At 46.6% G+C, this 18,906-nt stretch overlaps 1 protein-coding gene across 3 annotated transcripts in view; it reads right to left on the reverse strand.

Moving 5' to 3' along the window:
• ZCCHC4 (zinc finger CCHC-type containing 4) overlaps nucleotides 1-18,906 on the reverse strand; it is a 939,775-nt gene that overhangs the window by 513,773 nt on the left and 407,096 nt on the right. For all 3 annotated transcript variants that reach the window (XM_069631857.1, XM_069631859.1, XM_069631858.1), the window contains one exon: nucleotides 2,262-2,334. In XM_069631857.1, the coding sequence (XP_069487958.1) occupies nucleotides 2,262-2,334 (73 nt within the window). The remainder of the gene's footprint in view (nucleotides 1-2,261; nucleotides 2,335-18,906) is intronic.

Here is an 18,906-nt window from a genome sequence, read left to right on the forward strand (position 1 = left end):
GCTCGCACATAATATGATATTCATGTTCTGGACAGGAAATGCTCACCAGCTACAACGTTTCACAGAATGTCAAAGATTTTAAATGGACACCTGCATAGCAAGTCATGAAGAGAAGACAGCAATAGAATAACAAAAACTTTCAGAAAGCATATAGTGGTGAATTATTACATGCTAACAGTGGATGTACACAAAGTACAATCAAACATATCCTGAAAGGTGAACTAGTTCGAGCAAAAAGAAACTGCAACATCAAAGAAGATTTACAAATAGAAATATTGCACATAAATGAAAGATTCAGAGAGGGTATAATGGAAAGAATATACAGAAAGACATCAAATATGACAACTATAGAGAAAAGACAATTTGTTTTGCTAAAAAAAAAGACGAAATCAGACAGAAAAATGATAAAGAACGAGTTATCACTGAATAATCGGCACACACCAAATTGTTATGTACTATGCTCAGAAAATATTGGCCAAAACTGAGCTTAAAGATATTACACAATATATATAGACACAAAACCAACAAGCCATCAGCGCCCAGCTGAGACCACACTAGCCTTTGTTGGCCTTTCGGTGCTCCTCCAGTCTCTGGCTCCAGACTCCCACTCTACCCTCACCTGGGACCAGCGGTCTCCCAGCAGCCTGTAGGCACCACAGGGCTTGTCCATTTCCTCTCCAGTTCTCTGCTCTGACATCTCGCCTCGGCGTGTGGCCTGATCCGGTCGTTCCCTACACAGCACTCTCTCTGGTGATTACAGCAGCATGTAAAAGTCCCTCATATAACGTATGTATTAAATCCTGTCGGAGTCAGGACCTTCATAGAGGTGCAGCCATATTGTTCGGGCTCCAGAGCGCCCCCTGGCATTAAGGCTTTTAACTGTGAGGCACAGTAGCTTGAAAGAGATGACCTGCTTAACAGGGGGCCAGCGGAGATCTTGCAAGAACAGGACAATGGTGATATGTTTGCGAATGCTTGAGATGGTATTGGCGAGTGTACTTGATTTTGTGTTGCGTGATGGTAGGCAAGCCAATAGTGGGGGCTGGTGCAACGTTGCATGGATGGTGATTAGATGGATTTTGAGAAGCCAGTTTGTCAATAATTAAAGTTGCATAAAAGAGGATAGGTTTCTAGCATCACATCTAGCGCCAGTTGTGGGTCAGTGTTGACACCCCAAAGAAATTCATATTGTAGCATAGTGCGACACTGTTGATAGCAGATCAGCGTAAAATTGCAACTTAAATCAGAATGAGGCATAGTTTGCAATTTCAGGCACTTGGCGAGGAGGTGTGTCACAGGGAGACCAGTAGCTCTCGACAAAGCTCAACGCAGGATGAAGTAGAATACTGCGGCTGGCCTAGATGTTGTACGTCCTATTGTAATGTGAGGCAGAGTTCATTTTTTATGATGGGACATGTACATTGGGAAGAGAGGGATCAGCGCAGGATTATTAGGGTTGGAGGTTCAGGCATTTGGAACATTTCAGAGGGCAGAGTGCTTGGTTTAGGGCAAGCTTGTTCATAACATATAATCACAAATGTAGTCATTTGTGTAAAGTAGCCCAAGAAAGAATGACAGCAGGGATTCTTGGGAGATTTTATGGTGAAGTGAGAACAGGTATTTTCTTGAGAACTGAAAACCGGCCGATTAGATTCTCCCTGAGACTAAGGGTCAGACTACATGTTTGCGGCATTTCTACATGAAATCAGGGCAAATGGTAATACTGTTACTGCATGCGGTAAGCATGCAGTCATTTTAAGGGTTTGCATGATTCATAGTCACGTGGGCTCTTACGTTATTCCCTACTTTGAAGTCCCAAAGGACTCCATGGGGAGTTCTTGTTATTGCATGAGGCAATTACCGCATGAGGTAGTTAATGCGTGTGGTAATGCTTTTGGTGGAAGCTATCTCCACAAAAAAACAGACGCAAAATATGATGTTCAGTAATGAGTTTCATAGTTTCGTGGAGTGGTAAAACATCTGGTATTCTAAAACACTGGATGCTTCACCACCTTGCCCAACTTGTAATCAGGTTGTAATTGTGATGCTGAAATGCAAAAGGTGGCTTTGCTTCAAAATCACAGAGCTCTACAGCCACAAACCTAGTTAGCGACTTAAAAAAATAGCAAAGAGACAATGTAAGCCTAAAACTGTGAGCCTGAGTGATAGTAAACTATTTCTGAACAGCTCATTAATGGATACAATATATAACCTTATACATAATATAAATGAACATCCAAGGAAATTACCATTGCACTCACCTCACCACCAAAGAAATGATGATTGAACATGTTGTAATGGCAGAATTCCTCATCTGTGTAAAATTGTGAATATCTGAAAAATAGTAAATTTATTTTTACAAATTTGCTTTGCATTTCTCTAATCTCTATGGTTTTCACTTTTTCCATTGATCATCCGCATCTACATAAATGTGTTAGCAATTCATCAAATAGTGCTATATATTCTAGCCAAGAAATCATAACACGTGCTGTGAAACAAGGGGGGCGTCCTGCCACATATATTTTTGTATTCACATTCATTCATGCACATTTATAGTTTTTTTCATTTTTAGAAATGGGCTTTTATTAGTTAGCCCATTAACAACCTTGACATGGATGACTGTCTACTAGTATCATCATGCAGATATAATAACACTACTAAATCAAGAGCACGAAACATTTATTATTTAGCTTGTGAACTTTTTTTTGACAATTGGTCTTGTGGGGACTGCGTTTTTCATCCGCTCTCCTGCTCTTACGAATGCCGAAAAGATGTCCACTTATATTTTAACTTTGAAATTATCTCTACCTGCCTCAATATGATAAGCACAGTCTGCCCGTCCACTCCCCAAAATGTATAATCCGCAGAGTAACGCCATTTCAAATATGGTTCTTGTTGCTGAAAAGAGATTACAGATTTTTGTAATGGTGAAAATGGAAGCGAATCAAGCACATCTGTTACACTGTGTGAGGCACAAGATGGCTCTTGCAAAATGGACTGTGCGCTAACTAGCAAGAATGTTCCTGACCTGTTTAACCAGGAGCTTCGGACTGTTGTTAATAACCTATGGGATCAACAGTTTCATTAGGGCCTTTATTCAATACTCCACTATTTCTACGGAGCATGCAGCTGAGTAATCATTGGACACATCGTTTTTATCATCTTCCTCACAGACCAAACAACCTATCATAGGATCTCTGGATCAACCTTGCAACAGCTTCAATATCTGCGCTTAATATAGCCCTTGCAGCCATGGTTAATCTGTAAAATAACATCCGTATTGAAGTGAAACAACAAACTGCCCTCATCAACACAATACATTTTAGTCTAGACTCTTGGGACTCTACACAAGCACCCCACGTCCCTAAGTGCACAAGAACTTGTCGTAAGGAGGCAATTAGAGCGTGGGGTGCCCCAAATGCCAGCAGGAGCAAGTCCCAAGAGTAAGGGTGATTCTATACATACCATCGATCTGGGTGTTTCTAATGTTATGTTGTGTTATGCTGATTTATAATGAACACTGCTACCACCCACGGGCAGTCTCCAGGCGCTCTAATACTGAAATATCTCCAACCACGGTTGGCACTAAAACCTGTGCAAAAAAAGAAAACCAGAAAAAAGCCAACCCAAATCTGAGCTCCTCTAGATTTCTACAGGCTCTAACCCTAAAGGAAGGAGAGGGCAAATCTACCTCCTCTAAGGCATTGATACAGACGAAAATTATGCACTGTAAAAATAAGCCAAAATAGAAAAAAACAACTTCAATCTTGTATGGAGCCAGCGGAAGTTGTGGAAACGATCCCTGACACGCTTGTGGGCACGGTGACGAGTCTGGAGATGAGTTGTCAACACAGAGGTGGGAACTCAAATGATTGAGACAAATTGTATCCTTACTGAAACAGAGCATGCATCACTAATCAGGTGCCTGTGTATGTGCCAAACAACAACTTGAAAGTTTTGGAGTCATTGACCATGGAATGTAATAAAAGCTACAAGTAGTTATCCAAAAGACACCCAGAGGGCCCTTAGAGTGATTCTTGAATGTATATTTTCAGATCATCAGAGGCCCCTGCTCAACAGATCAAATGTGTTGGCCTTGTTCTACGATATCCCGAAATTGAGGCTCATTTCATCGAGGGATATTGGTCTGTTGGATTCTAGGGATGATAAAGGACTAGATATGGTCTCTCTTGAAATTCCATCTAGGGTCATTTGTGATATGTTATCTGAATCTGAACATTTTAGATCTATGGGCTATGATATTGCTCCTTTCCTTGACAGCCACCAGTACAACATATAGTTACCCCTCCTCAAAAGTGCACACAATGTAATGGACTAGTTGACCCATGTTATAAACCAATTTTCCAAACAAACTGCTGGGTTTTCAATATAAGGTATCATTAAACTTTACAAGCAGAGCTTTGTCCTGGCGATTCATTAAGGCCTGGAGGCCTTGGCCATGGGCGATCTTTCGTGGCTGGATGTTCTCAAAGGCATCTTCTGTAGGAAATTTCTAGCTCTCCCACCGGCCACGTCTATAGCCTATTTGCGGCTCGAGTTGGGGTGGACTTCTCTGAAGGCACAGACAATGACCCATCAAGGGTTATTGCACATTAAATCCAGGTATATGCCCAATTGCCCATTACTGTGTACACTGGGACGTGTGGACGCCCGACGCTATCTAACTGTCCTCAAGTCCATCGGGGTACAGTTTTATACTGCGCTTGAGAGTAAACCAACTCCCTCTGCTTGTGACGCAGGGCGCTTACACAAAAACGCCCAAGGAGCAGCGAATTTGTCACATCTGCAAAGAGCTGGATAAGCTGGAAAGTCCTCAGCACGTCTTGACACAGTGTGCGGAACTTTGTACAAAATATATGTGTACTCTGGGCCATTTCGTAAGCCAGTACGACTCAATCAAGTCCCATCAGTTTTGGCCTTAGTGCCTAAACATCGACTCTGATTCAGTCCACATAGCTTTGTTTAGCCTCTGGACCCAGCTAAAACCCTATCTTAAAGTTTAACATTCCGGTAGATTGTTCTTTGAAAACAAATGGGGGGATTAGTACTGTTAGGGAGAATTCTCTGTTTAGGCTGAATTTCCCTACCTAGTGAGTCCCCCAGCAGCTTTGCTGGATTTCTGGGGTTTCTTTTTTTCTCCTGCCAAGAGTGAGACTCTTTTACCCTCACTCTTGGACATGTTGAAGTGTGTTTTCTTGGTTAAACCTTGTGTTGAATGGGCTATGGGGTCTTTTACTCCATAGGGCCTCATGTATTTTTGTGATGTGGGTTACACAGCACCCTCTGTGCCGTGACCCAGGGGTGTCCTAGGGACTCCCCAACATAGACTCCATACCCTGGGACTGACTACTGTCTCCCAGGGCATGTAAAGTCACCAAAGACTTTGCTAGTCTTGAATCCTGAACAGAACCAGTACAAACCATCATATTGTGGACGTACTGGCTGGGGCAATTCGATTGCCCCAGGGTCTGTTAGTCGAGGGGGCACGTCTCCGTCCCCCCTGATCGAGTTTTGGCTGGTGGCAGTGGAAACTACTTTTTATATTCGACCGCGAATATTTCCCTATGGGATTTCCCATTGTTTTAGGCTAACACATTTAATTATTTATTTACGGTAGCCTTAAACATACCGCCGGTTTATATATTTATTTTTATAACTCCGGTTGGGACTTTTTGCCAAAACTTGATTCTAAAATGGCGTTGGTGTTCGCCTCTGTAACTCTGACCCAAAGTGGAGCCCTTTGTCCCACTTTTGGCGGGCTTCTCCACAGAAGCCCTCCAAAGTGGTGCCACTCTGTCTGGGGTACTTAGGAGGGGTGGAGGGGGATTTAGGCACCCTGGACTGAGTTACCTTGGTAACTCAAGTCGCACTCCGTCCTGATTGGCCCAAGTGGTGAGCCGGCCGGCTCACCACTTAGCATGTTTGAGTGACAGCTAGGCTGGGTGAATGGGGGTTTGCTGCATAAAAGCAGGGCTTTGGGGACTAGAACTTCAGAAGTCGCCACAGGACCAAGAATCCGACGAGGGAAGAACTGAGCCGACCTGCTTCGACGACACCACCCGGTGGAGCCCTGCTGAACCGTCTCACCACTTTTCCCGACGACCGAGGAGAACTCTTAACGGAGTGGCTCCTTCCCTTGACTGGTGGGGACAACCAGTTTTCGCCTTCTTTTCGCTTCTCGAGGTATCTCGTGGCCGCCTTGCCAGTGCCAAGCACCCCGGCAACCGGAACCCCACCACTTTTACCCCAACCACGAAAGTCGGTACAACCCTTTAACCGGAGGACTCCGCGGCTGGTTTCTTCCCGGGCAGTGCAACGACCTTCTTCTTCTGCTCCTCAGTGAGAACTTCTTCTCCCCTGACCGACGTCGAGCCTTGCTGCCACTGCCTGGAACTACTGCCACCGCTGGAGGACCCTTTCCGCTTAAGGTACCGTGTTCCGCCTGGCTTCCCTTGCTACCGACTGTACGGGGTAGATTTAGCCCCCGGCTTTCGACCCTGGGAGTGCCTGGGACACCCTGGCTAAACTTTCTAAGCCACTCTAAACTCTTTCTAACTCTTTGCAAGACTTTGAATCCCTAATAACAGTGTGATCTTGGGCACATTTTCGCTCCGGCTACTCTAAGAGTGGGCCCTGCCTAGTGACTTTTGCTCACCTGTGACTTTGTGTTTCTTTGAGCCTATTGCAAGTGTTCTGGACCGTAGAGTGGTGTGTTTAACCCATTTCTGTTTCTTTCTACCCCTTCCTTAAACCTACTAGAGTGTCATCTAACGTTAAGCGCTCACCTCTGTTTTAATTATGTGGAGTTAACTTAGAGTTGTCTAGATAGGAGTAAGGGTTGAAACTGCTTTCAGTATAACTGTGTTTGAAGTGTTTTTACTATATTTTGCTAGAGTGTTTTCAACTTATGTGTTCTTAAAAAAATAAATAACTATATGCTTTTGAAACCAAGCTCTGGTCAGTGTTTGCTTGTGCTATTGTGTCTGAGTACATATTGTGTATACTTTGCATACTGCCTAACTCTTCTTGAGGGAAGTCTGACTGCTCAGCCACAGCTACCAGGTAAATCTGGGTGGTGCAGACTGCTACCAAGTGGGTTTACTGCTATACCTGTAGTCTTAAATCTTTTGCAGTGTTCCCCAAGGGAACTGCACAGGTTTCTGCCTAACACTGGTGTACAGCGGTGGGATTTGTATTGAGTATACATTTTTATTGTGCTTTAGATACCTTAGTGCAACTAACCACAAAGCTTAGCACTGTAAAAGTAATCCTCTAACATGTCAGTTATAGAAAGCTATAGTCAAGAGTCCCTTGCAGCCAAAACTGCTGATTGTTTAAGAGTGCTCTGTAAACATAAGGATCTCCTGACTAAGGGCAAGAAAATGGAGCTGATTGAAAGATTGTTGGCTAACCAAAGTCTGGGTGGTGGTTCAGAGGAACCTACCACTCCAGCAACTGTAGATGACAGTATTGAAGTTAACATGGAGCAAAATGTTGATGATTCTGAGGAAGAGTCAGAAGAGGAGGGTGAGGCTGTTGTAACTGTCCCCCCTAGGCCTCTGCCTGCTCTACCTGCTGTACCTACTGGGCCTTTACCAGGTCCTACATTTAGTCCTCAGTACTTTGAACTGGAGAAAATGAAGCTAGAATTGGAGTATAAGAAACTTAATGCTCAAACTGACAAAGAACTAAGGCTAAGGGAAATGGAGCTCAAGTATGACTTAGAAATGAAGAAATTATCTGTTGAGAATGTTTCTCTCTCTGGCTCCTCTAGAAGTTCCAGTCCTAAAAGACCCCGGATGCCTAAAGAATTGATTGGTATGTATGAGCCTAAGTTGGATGTGTTGGATTGGTTGTCTCTGTTTGAATATAATCATGGGCTCCAGAACATCACAGGAAATGACTTACTCACCTGGTTGTTCTCTAGGCTCCCCCCTGTTGCAACTGATGTGGTAATGGAGATGGGGGAGGAGGATAGGAAGGACTATGAATGTGTGAAACTAGCTTTGATAGCTAGGTTTGGGAAGACCCCTTCCCAGTATCTTAAGAGGTTTAGGAACCTCAAAAAGCATGATGGTACCCCTTGGGCTACCTGGGTGAGTGAATGTTTGAAAAACTTAGAGGGATGGATTAAGGGTTACAAGGTGAACACTTATGAAGGTATGAAGAATTTGTTTATGTTGGAGACTATTTATGATGCCTGCTCTCCTGAGCTCAGACAACACTTGGCTGATTCCAGGGAATTGGATTCCCGGAAACTAGCTAAGGCTGCTGACTTGTGGGTTGCCAACAGGGCCACTCACAAGGATTCTGGGGTAACTCAGAAGAAGGATGGGGAGAAACAGCCAAAAACAGACTCCAAAGAGAATTCTAATAATTCCTACCCCAAAGAGGGCCCCAAACCACAAAATAACCAGGGTAAGCCACATGGGAAACCTAGTCAGGCTACTGTACCTTCTGGCCACAAGCCAGAAGGAGGTCAGAACAAGCCACCCTTCCAGAGAGCATTTGGACAATGCTATGTCTGTCAGGGTACTGACCATATCAAAGGAGATCCCAAGTGCAAGGGTAAACCTGCAGGGATCAGCACAGTCTCCTTAGCCTTCACTCCTGAGGATGAAGTACAGATGGCTAGTGCCCACTTTGAACTCTTTGCTGAAGAACCCTTGGGTCTTCAAGCAACTGTAAACTTAGAGCCTATGGGTCTGGTTAGTCCCCAGAATAGGGTTGTGTATAACTCCCTACCTGTTAACTCTAAGGTGTATTATGTGGACAGTGTTCTTGTCAATGGCCAGGATACTCCTGCCAGGAGAGACACTGGGGCCAGCAGAACAGTAGTGGATGAAAGCTTCTTTCAACCTGAGGATGTGGCCAAAGCACCCAAAGGTCCCACTAAGATGTCTGGAGGCCCTGTCCAAATGGTTCCTATTCTACCAGCCCTCATTCAGTGTAACAACATGACAGTGAGGATCCCTGTCAGTGTTCAGACTGAGGTACCTGGGAAGGTCCTGTTGGGGAATGACCTAAGAACTCTAGGAGTAGTGTCACATACCCCCAGGCCTCCCAGTATGGAGAAGCAGAACTTAACCAAATTGGCTAGAAAGGCTACCTTGAAGGACCCTTCTAAGCCTGTGGGACCCTCTACTGAGAACCCCACTACAAGCCTTGGGTTTAGTAAGTTGACCTCTGACCCAGGCACCTTTCAGGATAGTATGCTAGGAACATGGGAGCCCCAACCAAGCTCCATCATTGTTCCCCTAGTCTCAGAGTCTCTGACTCCCCCTGCTTCTGAGGAAGAGGTGGATAGACCAACTAGGCCCCTATCTGGACCTGAGAGAACTGGTAATTCTCAGTGCTGGTGGAAAACCAGAAAAGAAAAGTCTAAGGCCAAAAACCTTCAGACTGTTGGACCTTCTACTGAAGACCCCCACTCAAATCCTAATATTAGGGGGGAAACTCCTAAAATAGGTAAGGGTAGATCTAAGAGGAAGGGGAAGCAGGTACATTGCCTAACCCCAACTCCTCCAACCAAGAGGTCTAAGACCCAACCTGCTCCCACAAGAGAGGTGGTGAGGAACCTTGGAGGCCCCTCTAGATCTAAGGGAATCCTTTATAAGGACCCCTTCAAAAAGCCTAACCTAGGTTCAGAAGTTGTACCAACTTCTGAGGGACTGGTTAACCAGATCCCCTATAACAAAAAAACTGATGTTCCTCAAAGGGTCTGTAGGTCCGTTAGCTTACAGAAGAAAACCTTTGAGTTCTCCATTGAACATAGGTCAAGGTGTCACCATCAAAATGCTGATGGACTCTCTAGGATGTATATCATCGACTAGAGGTATGAGGTTCATCCAGGAGTGGATTAAATCCTCCTGTCCCTTAGTCTGGGGGGGGCGAGTGTTAGGGAGAATTCTCTGTTTAGGCTGAATTTCCCTACCTAGTGAGTCCCCCAGCAGCTTTGCTGGATTTCTGGGGTTTCTTTTTTTCTCCTGCCAAGAGTGAGACTCTTTTACCCTCACTCTTGGACATGTTGAAGTGTGTTTTCTTGGTTAAACCTTGTGTTGAATGGGCTATGGGGTCTTTTACTCCATAGGGCCTCATGTATTTTTGTGATGTGGGTTACACAGCACCCTCTGTGCCGTGACCCAGGGGTGTCCTAGGGACTCCCCAACATAGACTCCATACCCTGGGACTGACTACTGTCTCCCAGGGCATGTAAAGTCACCAAAGACTTTGCTAGTCTTGAATCCTGAACAGAACCAGTACAAACCATCATATTGTGGACGTACTGGCTGGGGCAATTCGATTGCCCCAGGGTCTGTTAGTCGAGGGGGCACGTCTCCGTCCCCCCTGATCGAGTTTTGGCTGGTGGCAGTGGAAACTACTTTTTATATTCGACCGCGAATATTTCCCTATGGGATTTCCCATTGTTTTAGGCTAACACATTTAATTATTTATTTACGGTAGCCTTAAACATACCGCCGGTTTATATATTTATTTTTATAACTCCGGTTGGGACTTTTTGCCAAAACTTGATTCTAAAATGGCGTTGGTGTTCGCCTCTGTAACTCTGACCCAAAGTGGAGCCCTTTGTCCCACTTTTGGCGGGCTTCTCCACAGAAGCCCTCCAAAGTGGTGCCACTCTGTCTGGGGTACTTAGGAGGGGTGGAGGGGGATTTAGGCACCCTGGACTGAGTTACCTTGGTAACTCAAGTCGCACTCCGTCCTGATTGGCCCAAGTGGTGAGCCGGCCGGCTCACCACTTAGCATGTTTGAGTGACAGCTAGGCTGGGTGAATGGGGGTTTGCTGCATAAAAGCAGGGCTTTGGGGACTGGAACTTCAGAAGTCGCCACAGGACCAAGAATCCGACGAGGGAAGAACTGAGCCGACCTGCTTCGACGACACCACCCGGTGGAGCCCTGCTGAACCGTCTCACCACTTTTCCCGACGACCGAGGAGAACTCTTAACGGAGTGGCTCCTTCCCTTGACTGGTGGGGACAACCAGTTTTCGCCTTCTTTTCGCTTCTCGAGGTATCTCGTGGCCGCCTTGCCAGTGCCAAGCACCCCGGCAACCGGAACCCCACCACTTTTACCCCAACCACGAAAGTCGGTACAACCCTTTAACCGGAGGACTCCGCGGCTGGTTTCTTCCCGGGCAGTGCAACGACCTTCTTCTTCTGCTCCTCAGTGAGAACTTCTTCTCCCCTGACCGACGTCGAGCCTTGCTGCCACTGCCTGGAACTACTGCCACCGCTGGAGGACCCTTTCCGCTTAAGGTACCGTGTTCCGCCTGGCTTCCCTTGCTACCGACTGTACGGGGTAGATTTAGCCCCCGGCTTTCGACCCTGGGAGTGCCTGGGACACCCTGGCTAAACTTTCTAAGCCACTCTAAACTCTTTCTAACTCTTTGCAAGACTTTGAATCCCTAATAACAGTGTGATCTTGGGCACATTTTCGCTCCGGCTACTCTAAGAGTGGGCCCTGCCTAGTGACTTTTGCTCACCTGTGACTTTGTGTTTCTTTGAGCCTATTGCAAGTGTTCTGGACCGTAGAGTGGTGTGTTTAACCCATTTCTGTTTCTTTCTACCCCTTCCTTAAACCTACTAGAGTGTCATCTAACGTTAAGCGCTCACCTCTGTTTTAATTATGTGGAGTTAACTTAGAGTTGTCTAGCTAGGAGTAAGGGTTGAAACTGCTTTCAGTATAACTGTGTTTGAAGTGTTTTTACTATATTTTGCTAGAGTGTTTTCAACTTATGTGTTCTTAAAAAAATAAATAACTATATGCTTTTGAAACCAAGCTCTGGTCAGTGTTTGCTTGTGCTATTGTGTCTGAGTACATATTGTGTATACTTTGCATACTGCCTAACTCTTCTTGAGGGAAGTCTGACTGCTCAGCCACAGCTACCAGGTAAATCTGGGTGGTGCAGACTGCTACCAAGTGGGTTTACTGCTATACCTGTAGTCTTAAATCTTTTGCAGTGTTCCCCAAGGGAACTGCACAGGTTTCTGCCTAACAAGTACCTCTTGCTGGGGACTTTAATTTCATATGTTGTAATGTTTTTTTTGCACGTATCAGTTACCAACATTAATGGCTATATTTGGTCTTCATTCATCGGTAATTGGGATATTTTTAGATTAAATGGGAATGCGGCTGGTGATTTGGAAGGTGGCGTTACGTGGCATAGTGGATCGAGCTTGACATGCATTGATTACACGTCTGTAAGCCAATGCCCGTTTTAGAAATGCTCTTGTTTTGCCATCAGAGCTTCTGATGTTAATTAGCACTTTAAACAACAAACTTTATAGTTTACGCACCAGGCCTACTATAGGTGGGACAGTCCACACATGTATTTGATTCAACGGTACAAATAAGGAATATAGAAATAAGCAGGAATATTAGACACATTCAAGGGGGCCCGAAGATTTCAGTAACAAAAACTAACTAGATCAAGATCCTTCGCCAAAAATTGAAAAACCGGTTAATAGAACATTAGCATCCAATGTTTCAACCTGATGCTACATACTCTAACTGCTAACCAGGATAGTAAACTTTGGATGCTAATTACCAACTTGGAGCGTAATCAGATGGATGTCCAGAGGAACCCTATTACACTTAGAAACAACATGTTATTCCCCATATTAAATGGGTAATTCGACATATAGGATTGCTTATTCTTATCAGGATATTAAGAGGGTTCTTGATTTCGAATATGATATACTGCTCTTGATGAAAAATGCCAGTAATTCAAATGGTTTATCAAACAGAACCCTGAAACATATCCCCAAGCTTTGGGTCAGTGCAGACCATAGCGAACAGTCTGCGAGTAGGGCGGCGGCTCAGAAGCGGGGGAGCTGCTCCCGACATTGACGCCAGCAAGATCCGGAGGCGAGGAGGATTGCGGGCAGGGATTTCCCTGCACGCCAGGTCCCTGGAGGGAGCAGAGGCCTCAGACGTAAGTTTGAGCCCAGGCCCTTCATGGTAAGAGGGAGGAGGAGGTTGGGGTCACACCCCCCACCAGCATCAAGAGGCAGTGAGGTGGTCCAGGGGGGTTTGCTGAAGGCCCAAATCCAACAGGGACAAAGACACCAGTGATAAGTGGAGGGGGGCCCAACAGCAGTTAACACACTGACAGGAGACACAGAGGGGGTGGACCCACCCCTCACTGTAGCCATCAGCCCAAAGCCACTATGTGGACTGTCGCGAGAGGGGAGACCCAGGCAGTGAAAGGGGCCTGGAGGAGAGCCAGAAGAGGGGCCCCCTTAATAGGAGAGCCCCTCCCAGGGACAAGTGCTTTTGGCTTGCACAACAGGGACATTAAGGATTGTCTCCCCAATCGGGAGAGGGTGGGGACCCAAATAGCAGAAGACACAGGGCGTGCCCCCTTCCATCCCTGTGGTGAAGGGGACTTGGAGGCCCTGGCAATGCTGGGCTGACATTATATCCAGCTGAGCCCACATCAGATCTGGCCAGCCCAGTCGGGGGTCTCGCAGCACAGGGCGCCCAATCCCAATCGTAGACCATCAGTAGGCTGACCTGGGACCAGCGGGGAAAGGCAGGCTGGTGAGGAGGATGTAGGCCAGATCACTTTACAGAGGAGCGGCCTCTTGCAGTGAGGAGCGCAGAGCCCAAAAGGCGGCAAGCCCGAGAGGAAACACTTAAAAGGAGCACATGTCTAAAGCTAAGGGCAGGGGCAGGAACAAGGAGACCCCGGCTCACCTAACAGGTCCGGTCCACGGTGAAGAAGGCACACTAAGTAGGTGCTGGCAATTGGACAGGCAGAGGGCCCATAAGCCTACACTACTCCCAGACAACATCGCAAGAGGAGGAGAGACCCCATCATCGCTGAACCCCATTGCCGTCAACAAGGACAACCTAGTGCGGGGTCTGGCAGATCTCCAGACAAGGATTACTGAGTCCTTCCAAGAACAGTTTTCCTCATTGCGATCGAATTTCAAGGGGGCTGTACAGTATATCGTGGGAACTCTCAAAACTGGAAGAAAGAGTAGATCCAAGTGAGCCAAGAACTGGCAGAGGACTCCAGGAAAAATGACGAGACACTGAAACAACTGGCACAGATGTTGCATAATCTAGAGCTTCAGTGCGAAGACGTGGGGAACAGGTCACGACAATCAAATATATGCCTTAAGAATGTCCCGGAAGAGGTTGCTGATGGAGATCTAATATCGACAATCCAGTCCTTCCTCGCCAAACTCCTCCTGGAGGTTCCTCCAGACGGGATCTGCTTGGACAGGATCCACAGAGTGGGCCCTACCAGGAATGAACCGGGGGCCAGCCCGAGAGATGTCCTAGCAGCTTTTGCATCCTACGGCCAAAAAATAATAAATTTTGAAAGCAGCCCGTACGGCCACATCACTGAAAATCAATGGCACAGAGGTCCCACTCTTAAGACCTGGCACAATCCACTCCGCATAAAATGAAACTAATAGGGCTGGTTGTTATAATCCTCAACCAAGAGAAGATCCAGTACAAGTGGACCTTTCCGTTTGGCTTGCTGTTACTTGGGAGGACAATGCAGGGTTTATGACGTGCAAAGAGGGACTCAATGTGGTGGCTCCCGAATGTGTTGATGGGGCCCGGTCCCTGGGGGACACAGACAGGGGTTTCCAAAGGAGGCAGCAGTGGGAATGGTCAACGGTGGTACGGGAGAACAAGTGCTCGTGCACACCAAAAGGCTGGAACAAGTCTGCAGATGTTCCTCAAGGAGGAGGGGTGGCGATGAAATGGGGGGGTACCAGTCCAAGCTGGAGGGTGACATTGGAACAGATTTGCTATGCAAAGGTGGGGGGAGGGGATTGAAAAGCATCTATTCTAAAATTAAAATGCAAGGACGCGCTGCAGGGTTTCAGCTGTCGCAGGCAGGGGAAGCGACCCAATTGGGGGAGTTCTGCCTATTGGAATCTCATGGTGAGAATTAGCATGACCTCTCTGCAGTTCTTGAGCCCAGGTAACTTACCGGTACATGGTCAGGGATATGTCCCGAGGTCGTCACTAGAAAGCATCGATCGCAGGGGTGGTTGCTGGGGGATTGGGTGGGTGGAGGGCAGGTGGAATGGGGGAGAGGGAGTGGAAGAAGCGGGAGATCGGCAGCTGCAGCACAAATAGCTTGTCATTACCTGGCAGTACGGTGCTGCCAAGAGGGGCGGAAAGGCACGAAAAGGTCCAGCAATCTAGGGCCGGCCACGGCACAGTTGGTGACCAGATTCTCACCAGCGGCTCTCGGAAGGGGGCAGAGAAAGGAGGTCAAGGGAAAAGACCGGAGGAGGGTGGCATAAGGGGGGATTGTTGGGTCCAAAGTCCTCACTTATAATATTAGGGGATTAAATTCCCCTACAAAGCAGTGCAAAGTGGACCACTTCTTGAGGCGTGAGAAACCAGACTTTATCACGCTCCAAGAGACCCACAATTCTAAAACAGATAAAATGAGGTTCAGATTATAGATGTATCCCCATGTATATCAGGGAAATGCAGAGGACAAGACAGCAGGGGTCCTGATAGCTTTCAATCACATCCCCAATATGGCAGTCCTGGGCGTGAAGGGGGACAAACAAGGGTGATAACTCTTTGTCAAATTCTGCATCAACGCGGACATGTACACCGTAGTGATGGTGTATGCACTGAACGCTGGGCAGGATGGATTTCTTAGAATGGTACTGGCAGAACTTGAAGGTCTGGCGGAGGGACATGTACTATTGACTGGGGATTTAAATATGGCATGGATACCGGGGGAGGATCGCAGCGGGGTGAGACAAATAACCCAGGGCGCACCATATCAAAAATTGAAAGAGGTTTTTGGGGATGGGGCTGGTGTATGTCATGGCGCACATGCAGAGGCTCAGAAGCAGGACACACATACTACTCACACGTCCACAGGACACCATGTCGCATAGATTGCATTTGGGCGTCAGCCCAGCTGGCAGGGAGGTTTCCCTGGGAACTAAGACACAGTCCGATGCCGCCCCTTTGAGTGCAAGGATAGATGTGCTCCAAGGACAAAGAGGGCTCTGGCAATGGTCCCTTCTGGAAGGGATAATGATGGACCCAGTCATGTCGGCTGCCTTGGAGGGGGAAATTCTCACCTACTTTAGGGAAAACGTCATGTCTGACACCTCCCAGGGAAACTGGTGTGACGCGTTCAAAGCAGTTCTTAGCGGGGAAATGATCGCTCTCAAAGCCTCCAGGGACGGACTTAACAGGAGACTGGAAGATGAGCTGAAATCACAACTTCAAGAAATGATGCCTAAAATGGGGAATTTCCCAACTAGGGCCACGCTGAAAAGCTACAGGGCAATATAGAAGTACTACATTAGGGGCAATAGAGAGGGGAAACTACTGGCAGAGCAACTTAGGCAGAAGGGAGCAGCCCAAACCCTTTTGAAAAGCCGGGTAAGTGAACTGGGTGTTTGGCTGCAGCTTTTGTCTCCTGCTTTTCCGCTGTCTGCTTCCTTACCCTGCGTCCCTGTTTGCTCTTCAAGGGTGATGTATGTGCAAGAGGAAGCTCTCCCTAGCTTCGTGCGGCGACATGCAGGACTACAATTACCTAAGATGCTTTGTGGCGGACGATCTCTGGCTCCGCCCTCTCTCACCCAGAAGTGCCTACAATAGCCGGGTGCACGGGCACATGAAGTGTGTCGTAAGTGCACCGGCTGTTTGGCTGTTCAGGTGCGAGTGGTTAGGTAAGCCAGAGTTTGTATATGATCATGAACCCTTTCTAGTCTTTACTTCTAGCTAATGATAATTGAATGCTACGTTCATATTCTGTGGGCTAATCCCAGAAAACGCCGAGCATTGTCTGTGAGCCTTCTTGGTGGGGTATTCATGTTATACAATCAATTGGTTATTTTGTGCTGTCTATTGTAAACGTGATATTTTTGGCCTTACTAATAGCATTTGGTTTTAGATGTTATACTTAGGTGCCCCGAATGATAAAGACAATGTAAATTGGAATCACGAAATCGCGCTGCTCTAGTACTGTGAGTGAAATCTTATCAATTTGTGATGTCTTCCAAGTTGAGAAGTGGGCGAATTGTTAAAACGCCAGCACAAAAACACTCAGCACCATCTAGCATTAATACGACCAACAAGGATGTTCCAAAACAAATTAAAAAGACCACAGGTAACTTCGCTGAAATGCCAGACAATAGCGAAGTCCCTGTGGAATCAAACTGTGACAAATTGCCCCTCTCTGAAAATGTAAACACTATCTCTCACGAGGTAGCTTTTGCTTATGCTCGAGCACAGAGTGAATTAACTACGAGCAAAATCAGGGGCAAGTCTGCACTCTCTAGACACACAGGAACCCAATGATTCAGATTATGTACCAATAAAAGGTTTCCAGAGCATGCGAGAAAATGGGGCGACTGCTTCCTTGGTTGAAACTGGGGCGGAACAGAGAGGGGCCCCCCTCTGACATATCGATCCTTGCCCCCAGCAGTGATGGCAAAATTAGAACAAGTGCGACTCTCAGTGGGTCCCTAAACGCCAGTCACTGCAGCGGTAGGGAAAGTTGCAAATGTCCACCTCCATTATAGAGAGGTGGAGCCTATAGCTGATATGAATCAATTACACGATAACCCTCTTCTGGATGAATTAACAACTGGGCCACCGGCAAGCTCGCCAAAAGGCAGGCTTTCTAATAATGGAAAAAGTGCCACATTATGCATCGATCAAAGCTCAGCAAGTCTTTTTAATACGGACGGTACTGCCCCTTTGGGGATTGACCCATTAAATCCCTCTCAGGACTTGCTGAACTTAGAGGCCTCTCATCCAGTACTATCAAGAGTGCATGACTACACACATTATTAATTACGTCATCTAAAAGCTTCATTATTGCTGAAAAATATACATTCTACAGCTACTATACTACAGCTGCCGTATCAACGCAAACAGCAAGTCGTACAATGAAGGATCACTTTATACAACATCAGGATGTAGCAATACCTCCCACTATTGTTTCCCAAACTTTTGCACAGGCAGTAGGGACTACTCATGATATGTCCGCTAACCAGATACTGACACATGCACAACTATGTCAAAAGGTGGCCCAAAATAGTGAAAAAATACAGCCAATACATTTTTTTCTCCAGGTTGAAGATTCATTATAGGCGCTAAGGCGCAGACAACTGAACCCTCAAACCTTAAACTTGTAGAAGTCGACCATCCTGACAGCCCCACCGCCCTTTCTAATTTGATAGAGGCTGAGGCATAAAATGAACATGAGCAAGTTGAGGGCGCTGAGGGGCTCGATAAGATCCGTCACTATGGTGGCGGAGCTCAGTTCTCATCCAGGAAATGAAAAACGTTTGTACTTTCGTGCATTAAAAAGAAAAGCCGATCGCCAAGCTGGCCAGCAGGCATTAGGCAAAAAAAAAAGCACACAAAAAAATAACTCTTAATCTTAAACAAAATGAGGCGGAAGCACTCAAACCGGCGATAAGCACATCTACTAACACAGAAAGTGGCATCGATTTAGATGGTTATGTTTATTGAGTTTATATAGCGCTTTACACCAAAGCACTTTACAGAATAACAACAGGTACAGTAATGAATGAAGCATAATTTACAAAACATGAAACAAACCAGTGATTCAGTATTTAGAACAATTTACACAGAGGAGGGAGGGGGATAGGGGGGGAAGGAAGGGGGAAGGGGGAGGGGCCGGGTGACCTCCAATGCACTAAAGTGGTTGCAGTATCCAAATTGAGGTTAACGGGGGTAGGGGGAAAGGGGTGCGGAGGGAAGGGGGCAGGCGTGGGAGGGGGGAGAGAGGTAGGGAAGGAGAGTCAGGGGGAGTGAAGAAGAAGGGCTTTGAGGGAGGAGCGGAAAGATGGGTAGGTAGGGGAGGAGCGGATAGAGAGAGGTAGGG

Source organism: Ambystoma mexicanum, chromosome 6q, assembly GCF_040938575.1.
Source record: "Ambystoma mexicanum isolate Mex_15411 chromosome 6q, UKY_AmexF1_1, whole genome shotgun sequence".
NCBI classification, from domain to species: Eukaryota; Metazoa; Chordata; class Amphibia; order Caudata; family Ambystomatidae; genus Ambystoma; species Ambystoma mexicanum.